Here is a 22,620-nt window from a genome sequence, read left to right on the forward strand (position 1 = left end):
AAAAGAAAGACAAGACTACACAGACAAAGTCCAGTATAATTCATTTCTGACAATGAAAATTTCAACCCCTCATACTGTTGCAAAATTCCTCCTACTGAAATGCTTTACTACAATAATAATAATAATAATAATAATAATAATAATAATAATAATAATAATAAAAAGCATACATTACATATAAAAGATACCAGTGTACTAAAAGTGACAGAAGTGGACTAGCAAATCCTTCAAAGCACATATTATATAAATGACTAGCATTTAAAAACATTTTTTTTTCTATAAAATGTAGGTCATATACATTTATAAATTGGGGGGGGGTTCTAAAGCAGTGATGACTTCAAATAGTTATGCTGCTCTGTACAGTCTAATACCTATTCAATTCAAACTATAAGTTTGACATTAAGTTTATTTATCGGAATAAACCCATTTCATCATCTCATAGCTCATAATTTGAAAAATACGCAACTCAAATGAAGAGGTGACGTGTAAGTTCACTGTTTATCTGCATATGAAGTAAGAGAACTACTCCTTTCTACTGGAGGCCCAAGTCTCGTCAGTTCAATATCAGGACTTAAAGACTCCAAATTTAAGTAGAGGAATTGTCAGGAATCAGCACAGAAGCAGAATAGTATCTCTCATCCTTTAGAGACACAGCTATTCAACTTTTGCAGTCTTCCTCATCTTGCAGAAGTGCAGCCAAGCCATTCATTTCTTACTCAAAAAGTGTACGGATGAAGCCATAGATCTAAAGACTGTCCCCTCTGTGACTGAAATTGTGCTGTGTAAACAATGTTATATACTCCAGCAGGAGGACATTTGAATTTATTTCTAAAAAAATGATGTAAGAATATTCATTAACTCAAACAAGGCTATTAACTCCCAAAGGTATTTTTGGAACTTATCCTTATGCTACTTGTAAAGTTAGCACTGTCGTGTATTATTGCTTACAAACAGTACATCATCATATGCCTTCGAACAGAGCGGTACTGTGATCAGTTCGTTATGTATTTACAGGCTTTTTTGTTTGTTTTTTAAACAAGCTATAAAAACATTACATACTTTACAGACAATACAAATACTCAAGTCAAACAAATGGAATGCATAACAATAAGAAACGTCATAAAGGAAGACTGACATAAGTCCTTGATTGTCAAGACACATTTATATTTATATATAAACTCTAGCTGTGCAGAATCAAAGATTCAATCATAGGTACATCCTTATTTGATAAATCATATTTACAGCATGATATTGCATAAAAAAATAAAATAATGTTGTTTACACAATATTACCTTTCCATCCATTGGATTAAGGAAAGCAAGAAACAACTCTTATAAATGTTTGCTTGCCTCAGTTTGTGTTTCCTACCAAAAGATGTAATTTTAAAAAGGAAACATAAGGTTTTATATGCCAAGTAGAGCAAAAGCGACTATAAATTTATTTCCCTGACACAAAGCAATTTAAAACCGAACAAAAGTTTAAATTTTAACTTAAAGACATTTCTTTTCATTAGCAGTAATACTTTCTTAGAACTTGTCCTTTGCAAAGTGAGTTTTAGCTAAATGCATTACATGCCTAACATAAACATGCATTACCATAAGTTGAATGAACTTTCAAAGTTACAAGGCTTCATTTTAGTAAAACATTTAACACTAGGAAACTGTAACGTTATTCATTTGCTTCAGTACCAACCATGTAATTTGAAAGTTCACATGTGTACTGGTACCAACTCCATAAGCATATTTCTGCCTGTTAAAATTTTCAAACAGATTCCCAGGAGTATTAGGATTTTCCCTGTGATTTGTAATGGTATTAAAACAAGCAGACGACGAAGAATAAAAATCAAAGCTCTCAAAACCAAGAAAATTTAGTTAGCAAATATACATACATAAAGTAATCCAATGCTGCAAAATTCAGAGTGGATTCATCCAAATATTCTGGTTCATTTCAAACAGTTACTACATATGATACAAACACTATAAAAATATTCTGAACAAGCACGGAATATAATGTATCTGTCCAAGTGGAAAGTTTTCATAGGAGAACATGAATACTTTAGAATAAACTCCAAAAGTTACAGTAGAACCCCAATAATTCGCAGCAATGCCTTAGAAACCCTTTACAAATGACAATTTTGAAAATAGTGAAGAAGCAGGCAATAAAAGCAAGGATGTCACATCACAAAACGTACTTTGTTCATTTATTTTGACAACTGTAATTTAGTTTTCAATACTTCTTGTACCTCCCAGTATACTCCTATAGATTCTGTAGTATACTTGGGTGAAGTAGTACAGTATTACCAATATGAGACCTCACTACAGTACTTTTTAGACCATTGCAGAGAGGTGGGGAAGAGACCATCGGGGATGTATAAACCTATGAGATGTTCTGATTAGCGGTCAGCGAATTAGCAAGATTTTACTGTACTTCTCAATTAACAATGAAAAGCTCCCGTCATCCAAAAAATTGACAAGTACAATATAAAAATAATACAAGTGTTATTCCACATGAACACTTTCTTGTCCTATTTTCTTCTTGAAACACAATTTTCCTAAAGACAACACTAGGAGACACAAGATCATAAACATAGTTCTTTTATCATCCAATTTAAATTGTTTATGTTGTTATTCGTAAACCAACATACAGTAATACACATGGTTAATCCTTCTCCCCAAACCTTGTAATTTATGATTAATTCATTCTCAAATCAAATGAAGAAAATGTAAATGCCTATTAGTATACCATTACAAGCTGATTCCTTCATTGTCTGTTATATTAATGGTAAAACATATCAAAGGATTCATGCTAAAAGGGACACTGTCAAGTAATTTAGGACCAACATATGGCCTATTAATACATGTGTGTATATATATATACACACACATGTATTGTGTGTATATATATATAGTTTGGTAATAAATGTCATCAACTTTCTTTTTTTTAAAATCACCATTGCTCTATCACTAGGAGATATCCCCAAAAAATTCCACCCTACACACACACACACATTCAGTGCTTGCATGACCTTTAAGTAAGAACGTCTGTTGTTAGCTCTGTGGAATATAAATGCTCACCCCAGCCTTATGCTGACAGACTGAACAATATCAGTACAAGAACAGAACAGAAAACCAAAGTCGCTTTTTTCCAGACATACACGGAAAACTAACAAAAATGAACACTGACCAGATCAAAATGATGAGTGTGCATCTGTAGCAGATTAAAAGCAGCAAAACACAAGCAGTGGAAAATCTTATTAAATAATGTAATTATTAAACAGGCAAGTGCTTTTTACATAGTTGAACCTCCCAGAACTCCATACACACTTATTCCAGAATAAAAGGGCATGTACTCAGGAAATCATAGCAGTATATTTGGTTAACTCCTCCAGTACAGAAAGCTTCAAGCACCAGCAGATCAACTACTCACACCACCGCCTTAACTGTACACATGGAAGAACCCTGCGAGACAGTCCCTGTGGGCTAGAAGGGGACTTTACAACCTGTCCTAAGGCACAGAGTATAGCTGTAATGGCTCAGCAGCAGGCTAGAGAATGAGCTGCGACATAAGGAATAACAGTTCCTCAGAGGATGCTCAACTTTGCTCCATGGAAGAGCAAGTTCCTTACTCTGTACAATACCTTGCTCCCTCATGCACCCAAGCAGCAATTCCTAAGTGTGAAGATGGCATAGAGCGAGAGCTATTCCATCCTACTCCTCGATCACTTTCTCACAGCAGAGTATCAATACAGTAACTTTTTAAAATAAAGCTCAGTCAATCTCCTTAGGCAGAAGGAGGCTTTATTCCTCTTACCTCCCTATGGGGCCAGAGAAGTGCAGTAATAATCTAGCTTCTTTTTTTTTTTTTTTTTTTTTTGGCTTTTGCTGCTTGTTGTATTTAACAAATAGTACTATTAATGGCCATCTACTTGCAACAACAGGACATTAGAACAAAGCTGCCAACACAGTATTATTCACACGGCACAAGCTAGGGTGTCATGGAAGTGAAACACTGAAAACGAAACGTGTTGCAAGAGAGGGCTTCCTGGGATACAGGGGTCATATGTATTATGTCTGTGCAACATAGAATGGAAAGTCAAAAAAATCAAACTGAGCATGAAGGAAGAAAAACAGAGACACATGAAGCAGTTTAAAAATATTCTTTCAAAGAAATTTCTTTACATGTATCATTAATAATCCATAAGGAATTTACTTTTCTCCCTTGATCCTCATTCTTCTTAACTCGGGGCCAAATATTCAGACAAAATTACTGCTAAGTCATAGCACGCTTAAACACCTTCCTATATGATACACAGGGTCAATGAATCAAAACAGAACCTGTTTTCTCATACAAAAATATTACGCAAGAGGTTTACATACATTGTATTTCTTGTAAATATAAGAAGCAAGCTATGGGTAATAAATGCACTTTCTCCCTCAACTGTACCAAGTGAAGTTAGTGCTATAATAGTGCTACCATAAGGGAAAAGAGACAGAGTGGGATCAGTTTCCTAGTAATGAAAATTAAGAAAAATATTGCTACTGCTTTGGGAAGAAGTGGGAACTGTTGTATGTCCTGCTCAAGTCCTTTCTTAAAAGACAGGATATATTTTAGCCCCTTGAGACACAGTCTTTCCTCCTAGCTGATGGCTTCATCTGAGAGATACCAGCTAGGAATAGTGCTGTAAAAGGATGTATGCAATCCTATTTTAAAAAAAAGCAAACAAAAAAAACAACACCATATACATACATACCTATATATATACGTGTGTGTGTGCGTTTTTCCCTGGTTAACCAGCCTACATTAGGCTTAAACTGCCTTAAACTACCAGACAGTGTCCCTTTAGGGAAGGTGCAATAGAATGAACATACAGTTCAAAAATCTGTAACTTGTTAACTTAAACTACACAATAGTTATGCTACTCAAATCTTACCACCTTAAAAATGCACACAGAACTACTTATCGTACCATACTGTATACTTCAAGACAAAGTACTATTCAAAAAAACATATTCATGGTACAGGGATAAACTTTGTGGTTTATTTATACTGTGAAATGCAACGAAAACTTCTGATCACTCGCCAACGCTGGAAAAAGATATCCTGTTCACTAGCATTATTCAGCAGTTTTGGTTGGTAAAATTATAATGACTTTTACTAAGCAAACACTAAAAAGATAGGGAATTTGAATGCCCACTTCTTCAGCTTTCAGGGATACTTCAATAAATTTAATGATCTGAATTGTCAAAATTCTAGACAGAGAATTAAAACAGTTTTTACAGAAGCTAAGAATACCCAATCTCAAGTATATTGAAAAGAATTATTGGAGCTGTATGAGATGAAAATGATGCAACCGTATCAAACCTAAAAATCTAAAAATGGTTTTATTTTTTGAGAAATCAAAAACTATCAAGTTGACTAAGTGCTCTATGTTAATCATTATGAATATGTAGGGTAAGGTACAATTAAGCTTTTAAATCTTGGAATACACAGTTTGTGTAAGCATTATGCAATTGGGAATGTCATCTACAGAGTATTTTAACTAAAACTTCAAAATCTTGATATCTGCGTATGAAAAAGTCATTAAAAAGTTACATCTAGATTCAGCTGTACAAAGAAATACACATTACTTCAGGAATGAAGTAAAGGCTTTAGCAGTTAGGCATTTTGCTTTAAAAAGTGTCTAAAGTATTTTAAATTAATTAGATTTTTAAATAGTAGAGTTAGTCTATCAGAATTCATTTTTTCCTCCAAACACAACTCAAGGTAATGCAAAGCAGAAATAAAGGGCACATGGTCTAAAGTTATTTCTGAGAGAGATGGAAGAAAGATTATTTTTCTAGAAAATGCCATCTTTTAAAGCCATATTTGCTTGACTTTGAAACTTACTATTTATTCTGTGTGTTTAGTACATGTTGACTCCCTGCTGAAGAGCAATGACTATACTGACAAGCTTAGAAATGACAATATGAATAGCATCAGACAATAAACTGTCCTCCGAAAGCATACAAGGAAACCAGTAAGGAAACAATCATGGGGGAAAGTCTTACCTGGGGATTTTGTTTATTTTAAATTTCATAGAAGGTAAAATATTTTCGGGATTCAAACAAGTGAATAATAAACTGCCTTTGATAGGGGCACCAACATCAGGCAGTTCAATGACTGGTGACTAACCAAAAAAAAAAAAGAAAGAAAAGAAGAAGCAGTTATTGGTCTTGCTAATATCAGCTTACTTTTGTTTTAACATAGCGCTCTTAAAAGCTGTACAGAACTCCATCTTATACAGAGCAACCCCCTTTTGACAAATGTGTTCTAAAGTGCCAGTATTATTTACAAAGATTTCTTAGCCAAAAGTCTGGCCCGTTGTGGCATCAGGTGAAGAAGTCATCCCAGCTCTGCTATCATTTACATTCACCAAGGGAAATTCTGGGAAATCAGCACTTGTCCCTGGTCCCCGAAGGTTCACCTGTCCATTGGCAGTGCTAAATTGAGATGATATTCCAGCTCTTGCCCCATGGTACTGAGCTCTAAAGGGCTGCTCAAAGGAGCTAATTTGATATGCTTGGTGAACAGGCTGTGCCTCTGCTTTCTTCTGAGAAGTTACTTGATCCAAGAAGTCCTGTGTAGAGGAGGAAGAAGAATGATTTGCCTCATCACCTGAAAAGGGAAAAGGGTGCTGCGAATCACCAACCATTAGTCCAAAATGAGACTTGTCTGGAGTCGTTCTTAATGGAGAGTTCATTCCCGATCGAAAGCTATTGACGGGTATAGACGTGTAGACCTTCTCCATGGAAGGAAATGCTGGCTGGGTTGTAAGAGTCTGGTTATCAGTCACAAAATTAAGGCTCGGGTTGTTCAAATAGGCATCATTTTGGCTAGTTCTGTCCAAAGCTTGTTGTAAAAACTTTGAATACTCTTGTAGCATACTAGCTTTATCTGATGAGGAAGCTTGAGAGCTTGTTCCAACTGTCTCAGATTGGGTGACCTCAGATACTTCAGAAGAATTGATTGATATACTGGAGGTCACCTCAGTGTCAGCCACACTGAAAGATATCTCATGTTGTCCATTAGCCTTGTGTGAATAATGATCTAACAGAGTTTGCAGTACCTCATCTGGAATGACATTTTTGTCATGGCTACCTTTAATTTCAACATTCAGTGCCTGTGTGTCTAATATTGAAGCTGTAGCAGTTTCATCAATGACGCTGGCCACAGCTGCCTGTGTTACCGAAGGTTGAGATGCTATGGTACTTACATTCAAGGCATATTCTCTACTGTTATTACTAGCTGCTTGTAGATACCTCTTTTTCTTTAAAAACTGCATTGCATCATCATAATTAGTGCTGCTGTGTACAGGTTTACTGGGCCCTTCCTGTAATGTGTCAACTTGATCAATGTCAGCATTACCTTCAGAGTCCAGTAAACTTTGTTTATCCACAAGGTCAAAGGCATACTTTGAAACCTTGTTGTCTTCATATGTAGATAAAGGTGAAATGGTTTGACTTTGCTCAAGTGGCTGTTTCAGACTCCTCTTGCTGTTAACTTTTTTGAGAACGAGCTTAGGTGGGTGTATTTCTCCAGAATTTGCTTCTTCTAAATGCGTTCCACTGACTGAAGAATGTGGCATCTCAACAGCATATTCCGCTACCATATATTCATCTTTTACTTTAGTACTAGAAGAGTACAAAGGCAAATAGTCATTTTTGTCCTTCTTCTGTTCTGATTTATCTGTACCTTCCTTATCCCCAGATTTCGTTTTCTCCGTTTTCTGCCTTTTCTTCTTTGGCAAGGAGCTGTCTTTCATAGGCGTAGAGAAACCAGAATCTTCCTCCGATGGCAAAAAGCCAACTTTGGTGGCACTTCTGTTCGGTTTCTTGTCACGGTTCTCATGGCACATACGTTTATGTTTCAGCACACGATCAGTCCTGGAGAAATACTGCAAAAGATTTTTATTATTACTATAGAAAAATAAATATATTAGCAGAAAGAAAAGAAACCTTTCATTCTAACAAATTTACTTGACAACTCATCCATTTTACTGATTTCTAATGAAGTGTCAAACAACAGTATAAAACCAAGCACAGAGAGTTGTGACTCTGCTCCACCTGTGCACCAAGACCACCCACCTTAACAGAAAAAAACATTCATTATACGTTTATTTTTATGCACATGACTACAACACCTGGAGAAAGTCCTATCTGCACTTCTTGGCAATTGACTGGTGTTTTGTTTTTCAATTGCGAAAGATTTCACTAAGGCATCTTACCTGCAAACAATATTCACACTGGTAAGGCTTCTCTCCACTGTGAGTTCTTTTGTGCCTTTCCATGTGATACTTCTGAATAAACCTCATACCACATTCATCACAACGAAATGGCTTTTCACCTGATAAAAAACACGTAGCAATGTTAATCTAAAAAAATAAATCAATGTTCCTCCATACAATCACCAGGTCAAATACTACACTCTCTATTAGAAGTAATAAAGAAGAGAACTTACTCTGTTGATATTGAAAAATAACATAGGGCTTGCTCACATCACTATTTTCCCAGTACTCAGTAGCTGATGCCTCAAAACTATTTTAAGCTTTTACACTAAAAAAAAAAAGCCCAACACCCACCTTTAAAACCAAATTCTTACCCCCTCTTTCTAGTGCAGGTGCAGATATCTCTCTTAAACCTAATAAATGAAGAACTGCAAAGATAGCCTTCCTGAACTGCTGCTACTTAGTATTTTTTTTAGGGCAGACGATTGTATAAAAATAACTCAATTCTCTCACCAACTCATTAACTCAAGCCCACCCTTTCTAGAAGAGAATTATGCATTTCCAAGCTTTTAACTGAACATTTTTGTAGGGTGCTCTGTATTTTCCATATTTTTTTCCCTTACCTGTATGTAGAATTGAAATAACTGCTCTGAAAAAAATCCTAGTATTTGGGTTGGAATCAAAATGTATTTATTTTTTTTAAAGTAATTAATTAATTAAAAAATATTTTATTTTAAAAATTAAGCTGGAAACAAGAAAACTCTGTAGCTGAACTGGTGTTTGCATACTTAGAGGTTTTTCTGTTTGGTTGTTTTGTTTGCTTGTTTTGGTTTTGGTTTGGTTTTTACTTTCATGAAATATTTGTTCAGACAATATTCATTGCCCTGAATTCATCTGCAGATCTCCCCTTATTTTTCCTCACAAAGAAGCCCTGCAATGATCCTTTCAGAACATGGAGTACCTCTATTTCTATTTCTTTTAACTTTTGCCTTACATCTACCCTTTGATATTGGTTTTTTTTCCAGGTTTCTCTGACAAAACCTAAAAATTCCAAGCGCACTCGAAATTTAGTTTTGCTCTTACAAAAGTTCGCTATTATTTAATAGAACTCACCCTGAACAACAGTAATCTTTCCTCTTAATATTTACTAGGAAATCTTTCCAACTGACATAGAGAGCAGGGATTGTCTTGGCAGCCTCTGTCAACATCCTCTTTGTTCTGGATACTTTACTGATTTTTGGGATATAAACCATCTATCTTTTGTTTCCAGAAATATGCAGACTATTTCTATTTTTCTGAGGTAGTTTTATTCTTTAAAATTATGTTATGAACTAATTTTATTAAATTATTACTAATAATTAATTATCAAAATGTTAATAAATGTTATTTTAAATGTTGTTAGAGTGTATATTTTCCATTTAGAATAGACGTATTTAGCCACGTCCTTCTACAAATGGAAATACGGTACCTTAAAATAAGATGCCAGTATTTATAGAAACTAGAATGAAAAATATCTATATCACCCACACATTTGCTTCTAGTCAGATCATTAATGCCCAGAGTTTCAACCTTCTTAATTCCAAGCAATTTCTAAATCTCTACCTTTGTAAGCCTATGCCCTATTTCCAATTATTAATTCTTACCTCTCCATGTGGCTTCTTGGCCATTCCCTTTCTTGGATTAAATTATTCCAATTTATTCTCTCCTAAATCAAATTATCTCCTCTCCTAAGATCTCTCAGCTTCCATCAGTTCTTTTTCTACAGGCTCACAACCTCAGCATCCTAACTCTTCTTTCACATTTAGTCAGAGACTAACTTTTACCATTTCTTACTTATTAATAATCACCATAATATTTAGCTTTTTTCAGCACCCTTTATAAATTATAACACCTATCATATAATCCTCTCTCGTAATGTCTATAAGCAAATCCTCCTCTCTGGCCTACTTCTTAACTTCCAAACTCCAGTTTCATTCTTCATGTTTTCTTCATTCATTAGGCACCCTTACTGCTAAGGGTGTTTTACTTGCACCAAGCCTGTTGAGACTTTCTGAATCAAATTCCAGTCTTTGTCTTCACTTTTAAAGAAGATGAGGCAAAACGTTTAGGTCTCATTGCTCTTCTTTAATACACGGGAGCTCTTCCATTCCCAAGGACAGTTACTTAATCCTTGTTACTTACTGTTTTCTTTCCCTTTGCTCCACTATTCTACTTTGTGTTTCTTTTAAATCGCCCCTTAAAACGACTCTCCTTACGTTGTCTGGAAGTTTGCTTTCACACTTAAGACTTTTTTTAGAGAAAGGAGCAGCTGTTTGGGATGAAAACTATCCTGAGCCTTACAGAAGCCAAACCAAGTCAGAGAAGCAAGACACCTCAGTCTAGCTTTGAACAGCCCTCTAGGGAGCTATCCTGCTATCCCAGGAAATGCAGAACAGTTCATTAATACACTTACCTTCAGCCTTATACCCATTTCTGTAAACGAATGGTCACAGAGTTCCTTAACATTTGTCTACTCAAGCTGGCTATTTGTTGGCAGAAGACTCTCCCAGCTACCTATTCCCATTTCAAGGCTTAAATAGGGCAAAACAGGGGTTTTGAGGTTTTTCGGTGTAGAGTATTACCACCACCAGCTACTCTGGAGACTTTGAGAGTACATACGAAGGCACTACTGGCCATGCCTCAACAGGAAGAAATGTTTGGGGACGCTGCCCTTGAATTAATTACTCAGCACAACACGGAAAGTAATATTTTTCAGTTGAATTCCAGAACACTCTGGAAGTAAGATTAAGAAACACTTTGTGAAACTGATACCATACTTAATTTTTGCTGTAATCTTCATAAGGAAGATAATGTTAGAAAAAGATTAAAAATTAATATGAAGGTATGTTTCCTATAATAATTTCTTCCTAGCAGAAGCCTGAAACTTCAGATGCCTTCTGCATTTCGTTGTACTTTTCAAACAGGATCTATCGCAAATGGAGGAGATCATTACTAACAACCTTTTGCTAACGTAAGGAGAAACCAGGACATATTTTTCTGAAACACTTTGGTGAGTGGGAAAGAATCAGATGTAGAAAAAAAAAAAGTAAAAATTTAAAAATACAGTACAATAATTATATGCATTATTTGCGAAAACAGCCTATGTTTTGTGTCTACGTTGGAAATCTATTAAAACTGAGCAATAGAACTATTTATAAAGTGTAGTACAAATACTGTGTGTATGAAGGCTGTAACAATTACAAACCCCCAGGCATTTTAAAATCTAAACAGACAAAATACAAATTATAAAATGCCAAAGAAGGCAATAAAAAAGCAGCATGACTGAAGAAGGCGCTTGAATTGTTAGCCCCAATGTTGCTTTATTTTTTTTAAAATGTAATCTCATTTTTTGTGTTTAAAATGGAAAGTAGGGTGGGTTACAGAATTAGGACACATGAACACATGAGTGGGTAAGGTGTATAGAAACAACTCTGAGCAAAAAGAAAGCAGACGTACATCTTCATGAGCCTAGTAAACTCAAAATATGAAAATATTTGTGTACCAATGACTCTTCGCTCTCTTAAAACTGAAATTGTGATTTTCTGTATCATCAGTGACAAGTTTAGCAGCAGGGTTCCAGCACTTCTGCCCTGCTCTACATACAATTATTTCTAGTAAGTGAATTTTGTATTAATGCAATGTCTGCTTTTAGATGCAACTATTTAATTATTTACACAGAATAAGGCTGTTCATTGATTGCTTCCTAACTCCCTCATAACATTTCATTTGAAGGAGTGGTTCAGAGTACCGAATTCAAATCACACTGGAACTAGCTGAAGCACCTGTAAATTCAGGGCTTGTAACGCATAAAATGGGGCTTCTATGTGTTACCACTACCTTTGATTGGCTTAAAATAAACTGGAAAATTTGATAAACATCTTTAAAAGAGTAAGAAACATCCTGTTGTTCACCAGTGTTTTGAACACTGTACAAAAGCTGGTGCTAAAAGCGGTCATTCAGACAGATAAAAATGCAAAATAAGAAGAAAAAATACAGTATCGAATTTATAAGGAATATTTCTTAAAAGAGTATGAATAATACAACGAGAGCTTTCCTTTACTTCCATCAAAGTGAAACACAGACCCACTGCTCACCTTCTGGTGAGAGAAGCAAGCTGAAAATTCAGCTTTTCTGGATGGGCTCAATTATGCAGTCCTGAACAACAGAGTAACGCTACACAAACAGCTAAGGCCCAGTAGTGAATATTGTCATACAGAAGTGAAAGCACAGACAGGTATGTAGAATGCCAATTAGCTAGACTATAACTGGGCCAAGCCAAAAATTAAGCACTAGTCAAATACTTGCTAACTGAACGGCCTTCAAAAAAGCTTCTTCCACTCCTGGAAGCTGGGTCTTACATGTGTTCTCCTAACCAGCTACTAGTTGTCACCTAGGAAAACACCTATAATTCAACAATTTAAACACAAGCACCATCTTCAATTTTCTGAGAAACAACCAAACTATACCTCAGGATGCTGAGGAAAGGACGAAAACATAGTTATCTAAAAAAGCCCGATAACAATACGGTTAATTTGTTAAATGGCACCTTCTTCTCTGCTAAACAAAGACTAGTATATGTAAGAGCTGCAAAAAGGCAGGCAAAAAACCTGCAACCCCACCACAACCACCCCCTCCCTCCAAAGCTTACAATCAACACACAATTCTCATCAGAGCTAGAAGTTGAATTTTAAAAAATAATTAAATCCATTTGTAAAATATTTGCAGTCAAGTGTTAATTAACTATATTGCCCAGACTCTCATTTTCAAAGCCACATACAGGGAATAATCCTCATTAAAAAAAAAAAAACAAAACCAAAACCACCAAAAAACTTCTGAAAAATGTAAAGACTGCACTTAAATTTTTGCCTTTTTTGCAGGGGGAGGGGGGCGCGTGGGCAGATAGATGGAAGAGAGTGAATGAGCATTCTTTTCAAGAATAGTATCTACACAAAGTGGAGGCAGCATGGTTCACCAATTCAGAGCCAGAGGAAAGACTAGGAGTAGAACAAAGACACTGGACAGAAGAATGGAGGACTCTTCTGTGGCTGACTGGCTGAAGGAAACCTACTTAGTCTGGACTCATGGCAACCTAGGATACAAAAATCCCGTAAACAACAGGGCATTTGTGCATGTAACTCCCTGTACACTGCTCTGAAAATTCATTTTGCAGAGTTTTTTCTCCCTCTCAACTCTTACACATGCACACACTGCACTGCGTGTTAGTAGCTTTCATATCCATTTAAATGCTACGGCCAAGAAACACTGTGCACATTCACCAGCTCTGCTTTTCTGAAAAAGAGGCTGAGAAATAGGCATCTAGTCCAAAGGGACCATATTACAAAATATTTAAAGAGGGATTGAAAGGCCATGCACCAAAATGCCAAAAACCCAATGAAGCCAAACCTGTTAAAGAATATGGTTTTGTGCAGTGCAAGAAGATAAAAAAATAAACATGTATAAACTTTAACGCTCTTTGGCTTAAAACTTCGGGCCTTATTTGACGTATATTGCATATTTTTAAACTAAGGCTCTTATTTTTAGAACAGTTCTGAATTAAACCTTTAAAAAAAAAGAAGTGAAAAGTAAAGCTGATACTAATACCTTTGGGGTTAGGCATTTTGGCCATTTTAGTCCTGGCACTTTTCCATCAAATTCCAAAATAAATAAATAAATAAATCTACCAAAATGTAATTTGGAAGTCCCCATTGTCTGAATTAACTTGATACAACAAAAGATAGAACTTCTTAACAAACCTTGACTTTTATGAATGCACAAACTTCAGGATTTGCTACTCTGGGGTTATTTATAGAATACTACTTTCAGATTTGCTTACTAGAGTTTATACTCACTTTACAGCCAAAGAAAAGTGGAGCAAGTTGAAAGCACAAAACTAATTTATTTTAAAAAGTTTTATAACATCTGTTAAGTTAAAACAAACTACAACAGAATTTTAGGCTGCATACTTATTACCAGAAACCTTGCCTGAGTGGGGAAACAGTTTTTAAGCACGCCAGAAAGATACTCAAGGCACTATACTCACCAGTATGAATCTTCTCATGCCTCTGTAGCAGGTACTTCTGTATGAAACGCATGTCGCACTGACTGCACTGAAATGGTTTTTCACCTTGAACAATATAATTCCACATCCATAAGTTAATAACTACACACTGTTGTTTCTGATAACTACTTTTGAGGAATATTAAAATGTCTATTAAAAAAACCAGCATCTGAGCGAATTCCAAAATACTCTAATACCAAAAACCATTAGCCTTACTAAGTATATGAACTGCAGAATTCTTTCCATGATCCTAAGAGTCACATTGAGACTAGCACGGAAGAGTGATCTGAAATGGCTGTAATTTCCTCATGAACAAGATCAATCACGATGCTGGCATAAGACTGCATTCAGGATACTGGCAAGCTATTATAATGGTAAGTACCTTTTTCACTTCTCCGAACCAGAGAGATACCTCATCAGGCAAATAAGCAGCCGGAGCACATTTTACAAAGGGGTCAATTTTGGCACTTAGGCTACAAGTCAACCCATTACTTTCTGATAAAGAAAGAAAAGAAACCTTGTAAACAGTTAGGTCTTCAGTTTATTAAACATATGTTGATATTTATTTTTTTTTCTGGTATTCTTTTGACACTTTGGTGCATGGAATCTCTAAGCTTAGATGCCAAGTTAGCTACACTCTTAAAACTGAAATTCGCATAGAGCTGAAAACATTTTTAACATTAAGTAAACAACTCTTTATATAGTAGAAAAGATAAATTTGAAGTCAAGCAGTACCTGTATGAATGAAGACATGTCTCTGTAAATGGTAGTTGGTTCTAAAGGCAGCATTGCAATGCTCACAAACATGAGATTTGTGGGTTTTCAGACCAAGTGATCCATCCTCATTTATTGTAAGGATCTATTTTAAAAAGAGTAAAATTTGTTCTCACACTACCCTCTAAAGATGTCTTATTAACTACAAAAAAAAAAAAAAACATTAATTTTTTCGATGCAGAAAACTTAAATATTTCAGGTATAACAATGCTAATTTCTACAAAGCTATGTGTTAGGCTTTTAGTATACATTTCCAATTGCAGTCCAATCCAACTTGTGTCTTGCTGTGTATTAAGAGATATTTCAACAGGACGGAGACAAAAGCAGCTCATGGAAAATCAGCTTAGCGCTCCCCTATTTACTGAGTCACTTTATATGCTACCGTTTACTTTGTCCGTCTGTTGGAAAGGATGCAAAGTAACCAAACCACCTCTGGGCACTGAACCATGGATAATCATATTTTAAAGCAAAAGTGAAAAGTTATATTCTTTTTTCAAATCACAACTGTAAATGTTTGCTAAAAGGCATTAAAACTTTTCCAGGATAGTCATACAAATTATCTATATCTACATAATACCAATAGTCTCAGAGGCAAAATTATATTTTAAAAACCAAAACCCCAAAGCCAAACAACCAAGAAAATAGTATTATTCTTCTCCCCTTTCAGGTTTTTCACTCAATAAAGTATTGCTCACTCAATATACATATTAGAGCATCTCCTTGATGAATTCAACTTGCCACACTCAATTGCTTTGCTGCCAAACAAAGCCACTATTTTCATATAAAGTTGAAAAACTTAAATGAAAAAAATTGCACCATATCTAGCTTATTTAATAAAGCTTATCACAGGTTTTCTCTAATTTGTCAAAAAGAGAAAAAAACAAACCCCAAACTCTCTACTATCTCTGGCAAGAGAATAAGAAAACCAGTAAACAAATTACATTTCCAAAAGTCTTACTTAACTGGAAACAGAACTATAAAGAAGAGCTTAAGTAACCTTAAATAAAACAGTTTAGTCCCTTGTTATTAACCAAAAATAAAAGTCTGCTGGGGAAACACATCTGCAATTTGATTAGCTACGATGTTTTAGGTTTTATGATAATGACAGTGATGAGAAAGAGAGAGTCAATAACTGACATAGTATCTCTGCAATAGTAGCAAATACTGTAGGATCTACTTAAACAATTTTTAATTCTGCTGCATCAAAACTCAGCAAGAGTGAAAGTCTCAAGCTAACAAATTCTTGTGCATTCACTCTGAAGGACAAGCACATTCATACGTTTGTAAGATTGGTATGTTACAGCTCCAGTAAGTCACAGATAGAGACAATTACAAAAACTCTGTTCTGTAACAACATACAGCTAATGAAACACTGACTGGTTATTTAAAATAACTTTAAATACAGGTTATGAAATGCTTTTCATATATTATATTGAAATTTTAAAATAATTGTGCAGAAAATACACTTAATTTCACGGTTATCCTAAATCTGGGCTCTTCTACTGCATCCATTCATTGTACCACCTCTTAAATGAAGAAAGTTAACTTTGTCAGTGCAGTTTGCCTAATAAAAGCAACAAAAAAGCTTGTGCATGTGTGTATGTGTGTGTGTGTGCGTGCATGCCTGTGTGTACGCATGTGCACGTGTGTTTGTGTGCATGGAAGAGGGAAAAGTAGACAGGATTCATAAAAGCTAATGACTTTTTATTGATATGATGGCTACATTAATATAAAATAAAATTTAAAATGTTTCAGTATGTTAATTGACTTCCATTTGTAAAAGTCCCAGCTGCTGTTTGGATGGAAAAATCAACCTCTACTCTGGGAATACTAACTTAAACTGCAGTAGGCTCTCACCTATGTCAGTCCTTCAGCTTCTTTCTGCCTTTCTACTCTGACAACTTTGAAAAAAGGGGGGAAGAGAGACAGAAAAAGAACCTGTTTAACAATTCTCCTGATCATTTTTCAATCTTTTGTCATCTCAAAAGACTAACACTGACAGATTGGGAGATAAAAAGGAAGCATGCAAGTACATGTCTGTAGAAAGAGGGACACATGCCTCTCCTACCTTGCCATGTTTCCATGGAAGTGATCTGTGGATGTAGTCAAACTAGATCTCCTTTTTCTATCAAAGGGAAAAGTATCTTGATGCACAGGATTTGGAACTTGCTTCCACACCCAATCTGAAACAACTTCTCAACTTTCCAAGAACACTACAGGTGCAACCTAATTTGACAGTGCTGAGGGAGGACTGAGTGGTCCCACTCCCAGGCCAACAAAAAGGAGGGTTTGGAGTTTTTCTTGGTGTTAGGGTGAGTTTTCTTTCAATGTATACACAGTCTGGGCTGATTTCAGAGTAGGCTTATTTTAATGCTGCTGTGTGATAATATATAACTGATTTTTGCCTATCAGAGCAGCCTGTATATGTTCTATTTTAAGTCTGAAGATTAATACTGATTTGGGGAATTACTAGAAGATATAACACAGCTACCTCATGAGGTGAAATGATTCTGGTTTTATCTGAAGTGCATCTCAATAGAAGAAAATTGTTTTCAGACATACAGGGATACATACTCTTCATGAATGGATCTACAAAACAAATTTTGAAGTAACAAACCAGCAGCTATGGTAAGAATCTTTTGATATAAATAAATACATATATGAAGATGATTATGACCACAGGAATATTCCCTACCAGTAAATTATTTTATATATATTAGTAAACTTTTTAGAATTTTCAAAACTACCATTTTAGATTTCTTTTTAAAAACTGTTCACTACTATGCATGAAGCATATAAAATTATCAGGCTCACAGAAAAGCACAACTATTATTAGATAGATACAGAGTAATGATTTATAAATTGTCTACAAAGCTACTGACTCATAATTTAAAAAAAAATATTTGGAAAGAGAACTGCCTGGAGAGACAGATGTTAAAATATGTCAAGGGTTCATGTTGCTAAAAAGAGTTCAAAGAAAAACACTGTTATATCAGGTTTTGTTTTGGGTCTCTGGTGAACTTCAGAACTGCATCTTTACTGAGCAAACAAACAATTTCCAGCCTAACTACTTCAAATGCTAATGAAATTAGTCATAGTCAACCAAATCTTCAGGTTCTTTTAATCTTGGTTTTGCCAAATCAATGTCTTACTTTTGCTGGTGAACGCTGTTTTCTTTTCTTCTTTTTCTGCAAATCTACTGGCTCTCGTATTTGTTTTTTGTCTCGTTTCTGTTGTTCAGATGCATCAGTAAAGGTAATTTCTTGCTTTACACTGATCTGTTAAGATACCAAGTGCCAGTTTCAGGTAAGGTTCTCACTACAGAAAAGCAATTTTTCAATTTTAGAAGATGACAAACTGCTGAAACAGAAAACCTTTTTCTAAGGGAATTATCTTGTGGCTTCATTCTTTCAGAAATTTAAGTGAAAGGAGTAGTAAGTATCTTAAATAAAAAGGGCATAGTTAATTTCTACAGTGACATTTTGATGTATCCTTTCATTCACCTCCCAAGGTCTTTTTTCTTTCTGACCTGTGGTGATTTTGAGATCAGTTATATTAAAATCACTTCCATCTGTAAAACCATTCAGTTTTTCATACCTATTTTACTTTAGTCCATGTTGTTGTCAATGCAAGATTTAACGGAATAGTTTATTGTATATTTAAGACAGAAGTATTTTTTAAGAAAAGAAGAACAGTACTAATGAGGTTTTTTTCCAAAAAATATTTCTTGATCTAATGTAAACTTTAATAAAGAGCATGATACTCTTACATTTTTTCTAACACCTGAATCACCTGATCTACAGCTAACAGAGTAGTGTTTTAACAATGCTACCTTTCTGAAGGTTATTCTTCGTGTATAAGGCTATCTACTTTTAAAGTCCTGGTAAATATCCTGTATGTTTGAAGGGTAACAGTGATGATGTGCTGCATTACAGACAGACGCTCTGTTTTCAAAAGGAAGTCATCTATATTCTCTCTGGGAAAGCTGAGGTACACCTTCTATTAGATATCAAGGAGGGGCATATTTATGGTCATGTATGAAGTGTCACAGTCCAACCTGCAGTGTGAATGCAATTGCTAAGCGTCCACATACTTTGAAAACATACAAGATGCTTCCTATAGCAGAAACTAAATAGTACTATGAACAGCATAAACAGTATGCACCTTTGAGTAACACTATTTATTCTGGTTTGTAGTTACCCTTGAACATTAAATATATTTAAAGGAACACATTTTAATGCATTAATTCTATGGTAACAGCCTGCTTATAAAATATTTATAAAACAGACACTTAAAGATTATACTTAATTGGCAAAATTTATCCACAGCCAGAGGCAAATGACATTTTCATAAATAGCATCCATTCATAAATATTTTGATAATCAAAATCCAAACAAGCAATTAATAGATTCTTGCCAGAGTAGGATTAGACTACCAGATTAAGCTTCCTAGTAATTTCTCCAATATTTCACAAAGAAATTGCTTACAGGGACATTAACAGCATACTGCAGCCCTTGAGGAAGTCTATCTTGCGTATCCATGTCATCATCATTTTTTACCGTCTCCTCATGGACCATGAGTTCATCATGTGAAATCATCTCTTGCTGTCGAAGTTCACTTTCCTGTAACACTTCATCTGTTGCAAGAATTTCTTGGTGCGCCATAGTCCGATCTTGAAGCACTGCCTCTTGCCGTTCTCCCGACACTCCAGACTGGTCAGATACTGCACCCATCCCTACCATAGCCCTGGATGACTGCATTTGGTCTATGCCACCACATTTAAGAAATAATCCTCCCAGCTTGTCTTCAATGTTCATTCTTAAGTGCAATAACCTACAAAGAAAGTTTTAATAGTAAACATCTACAATTGGTGCTCTTGCTTAAAATTTTTTACTTAAAAACATTTTATAAGAACTCAGTCAGTACTCAGCATACACACATGCACTCCTGAATCTGATATCTGAATAGAAGTGAAAAGTTGGATATCTTGGTTCAACATGAAAAGATTCTCCTTCCACACACATGCATGTGTAGACAATTGAACACTTCCAAATAAAAAGTTTAAAATCACAGTGCCTTCTGATTACTAGCAAAATTCTGGTAGTTAAACGATAGCTAATTCTTCTTTCTCATTCCTTAGAAAACTGTTTTTTTTCCTGTGTGCCCTTTTTACTCTGTTCCCTTTTTCCATTTCGACTGTCTTTTACAAATGCCTCTTTCATATTGGTCCTGTTCTCCTTACTTCCTTGTCCTTTAAGTGCCCTTTCATTGCTGCTACCCCACGGCATACTGTAGCTGCTGGAACATCTTAATATCCACAAGTGAGAGAAAAACGGGCTGCATCAAAAGAAGCATGGCCAGCAGGTCGAGGGAGATGATTCTGCCCCTCTACTCCACTCTGGTGAGACGCCACCTGGAGTACGGCATTCAGCTCTGGAGCCTCCAGCACAGGAAAGACATGGACCTGTTGGAGCGAATCCAGAGGAGCGCCACAAAAATGATCAGAGGGCTGGAACACATCTCCTATGAGGACAGGCTGAGAGAGTTGGGGTTGTTCAGCCTGGAGAAGAGAAGGCTCCAGGGAGACCTTATTGCAGCCTTTCAACACTTAAAGGGGGCTTATAAGAAAGATGGGGACAGACTTTTTAGTACGGCCTGTTTCAGTAAGACAAGGGGTAATGGTTTTAAAGAAAAAGAGGGTAGATTCAGACTAGGTATAAGGAAGAAATTTTTTTATGAGGATGGCGAAACATTGGAACAGGTTGCCCAGAGAGGTGGTAGATGCCCCATCACGCCCCATTGCTGGAAACACTCCAGGTCAGGTTGGACAGGGCTCTGAGCAACCTGATCTAGTTGAAGATGTCCCTGGTCATTGCAGAGGGGGTTGGACTAGATGACCTTTAAAGGTCCCTTCCAACCCAATCTATTCTATAATTCCATGAAAATGCAAGTTTCTGGCTAAAGGTATATGTCAAATAAAGACTAGAGAGGTCAAAACTGTTTATAAAAAGGCATTCACTTTCACACCTACTAAGCAGGAGCATTAGTCAGGAAATACAAATTCCAGTCATGAATAGCAATACCTTTACATTGACTTATGGTACACAGATAGATATAAAATCATAATACTCCAACAAGTGTCATGACATTATTGTTTTTTAACATAGGGCAGCAGGCTTTTGTGAAGCTGGAAGTGGCAGCATCTTCTTATTCTACTTATTATTATTATATATGCAAGACAGTCCTAAGACTCTTCTTCTCCTTGGCATACTGGATATCCAGTCACTGCAGTCAGCCTCCTTCACCCTATTCCCCAGGCCCAGAACTCCTACCCGTTCCACAGTGCTCTGGTCTATTCCTTCAGATGGACACACAGACATCCTTCCTCCATCCCTCTATTTTCCCACAGCTGGAGGGCAAAGGCTATACAAAGGCTACAGCAGACACAGGGATGGAAGCAGAGGCACAGTGAAGTTGGACAACACACAGCGGGCCTAGCCAAAGCACAAGATGGGTATCTTGGGGAGTATTATGATAGCATCAGCATCTTTGATTTTGATGCATTCAGAATTATGATATAGATGTGATGTTGTTATATTGCTAGTCATCAGCTTCAAATTCTGTCCCCCTAAGAGTACAGCATGGTGAACGGCTCCACCTCCATCCAAGTTTTAAGTCAGAGGCTATGGTTCTTTCCCTGCAGCTCTCGATGACAACTCATCACCAAAGAAATCAAATGTCTCTGCCTAGAACTGGCAGGGCCATCTCCCTGCAGAACTGCACCACTATAACCCCCTGCCAGTCTAACAGCCTGCCAGCGTGCAGAAAGACTGGATCAAACAAATGTACATTAAAGGTTTAAATTTCAATTTTCAGTTTGATCCATTTGATCACTTTCCAAAACATTCTCTTCACCAAGAAAATCTTTTGAAAATTCTCAATGTATCTTAAACATTTGTGAAGATTTGTATATACCAAACTACAGTGAGTTTACAAAATAAATAGTGGTCTTTCTTCAGGTGAGATCCTAGAGTACTTGGTAGGAATGCAAGCCACCAGCAGAAACAGCTGAAAAAGATCTCAAAGTTCTCCTACATGATACTTTGTTTCAAATACTACTGTTAGTTCTTAACCTTCTGAAAGTAAAATTCACTCAATGTCTTAAAAAAAAAAAAAAAAACAAACCAAAGAAACAAACCAACCCACCACTTACCCCAACAAATAAAACAAAGCCCATTAACACCTTCTGGTAGCAACTCATGTCATATAACTTAAATGTGAAAGAACATTTGTCCCTATTCTCTATCATGAGAGGTTCTAAATTTCTGAATATATCACAGAAAGACTGACAGGCAGGATGGGCTGACTTCTCTGAGTTTCAAATATTTAAGAGGCAGGCCAAAGAAAGAAGCTTTTCAGTGAATTTGATTTTTTTTTTAGTAAGCCTTCCTCTGCTGGAAGTCAGAAGGACAGAGTCACCAAGCCAA

General features: G+C 35.9%; 2 protein-coding genes across 8 annotated transcripts in view; both read right to left on the reverse strand.

The window, feature by feature from the left end:
* Positions 1-6,157, reverse strand: part of SLC12A8 (solute carrier family 12 member 8) — a 68,362-nt gene extending 62,205 nt beyond the window's left edge. For both annotated transcript variants that reach the window (XM_041124103.1, XM_041124102.1), the window contains exon 1: positions 6,047-6,157. The gene's annotated coding sequence lies outside the window, so the exon portion shown is untranslated. The remainder of the gene's footprint in view (positions 1-6,046) is intronic.
* The window catches only part of ZNF148 (zinc finger protein 148), a 41,193-nt gene continuing 19,052 nt past the window's right edge, over positions 480-22,620 (reverse strand). For 4 of the 6 annotated variants that reach the window (XM_041124099.1, XM_041124100.1, XM_030017122.2 and 1 more), the window contains 6 exons: positions 19,621-19,966; positions 18,286-18,411; positions 15,095-15,218; positions 14,342-14,425; positions 8,263-8,381; positions 480-7,932 (listed from right to left, as the gene is read on the reverse strand). In XM_041124099.1, coding sequence (XP_040980033.1) covers positions 6,340-7,932; positions 8,263-8,381; positions 14,342-14,425; positions 15,095-15,218; positions 18,286-18,411; positions 19,621-19,950 — 2,376 coding nt within the window. In that variant the 5' untranslated portion in view covers positions 19,951-19,966 and the 3' untranslated portion in view covers positions 480-6,339. Of the gene's footprint in view, positions 7,933-8,262; positions 8,382-14,341; positions 14,426-15,094; positions 15,219-17,624; positions 17,723-18,285; positions 18,412-19,620; positions 19,967-22,620 lie in introns of those variants that run through there. The other 2 variants (XM_030017128.2, XM_030017126.2) reach the window with 2 other exon arrangements.

The sequence above is a fragment of the Aquila chrysaetos genome, chromosome 6, assembly GCF_900496995.4.
Source record: "Aquila chrysaetos chrysaetos chromosome 6, bAquChr1.4, whole genome shotgun sequence".
NCBI classification, from domain to species: domain Eukaryota; kingdom Metazoa; phylum Chordata; class Aves; order Accipitriformes; family Accipitridae; genus Aquila; species Aquila chrysaetos.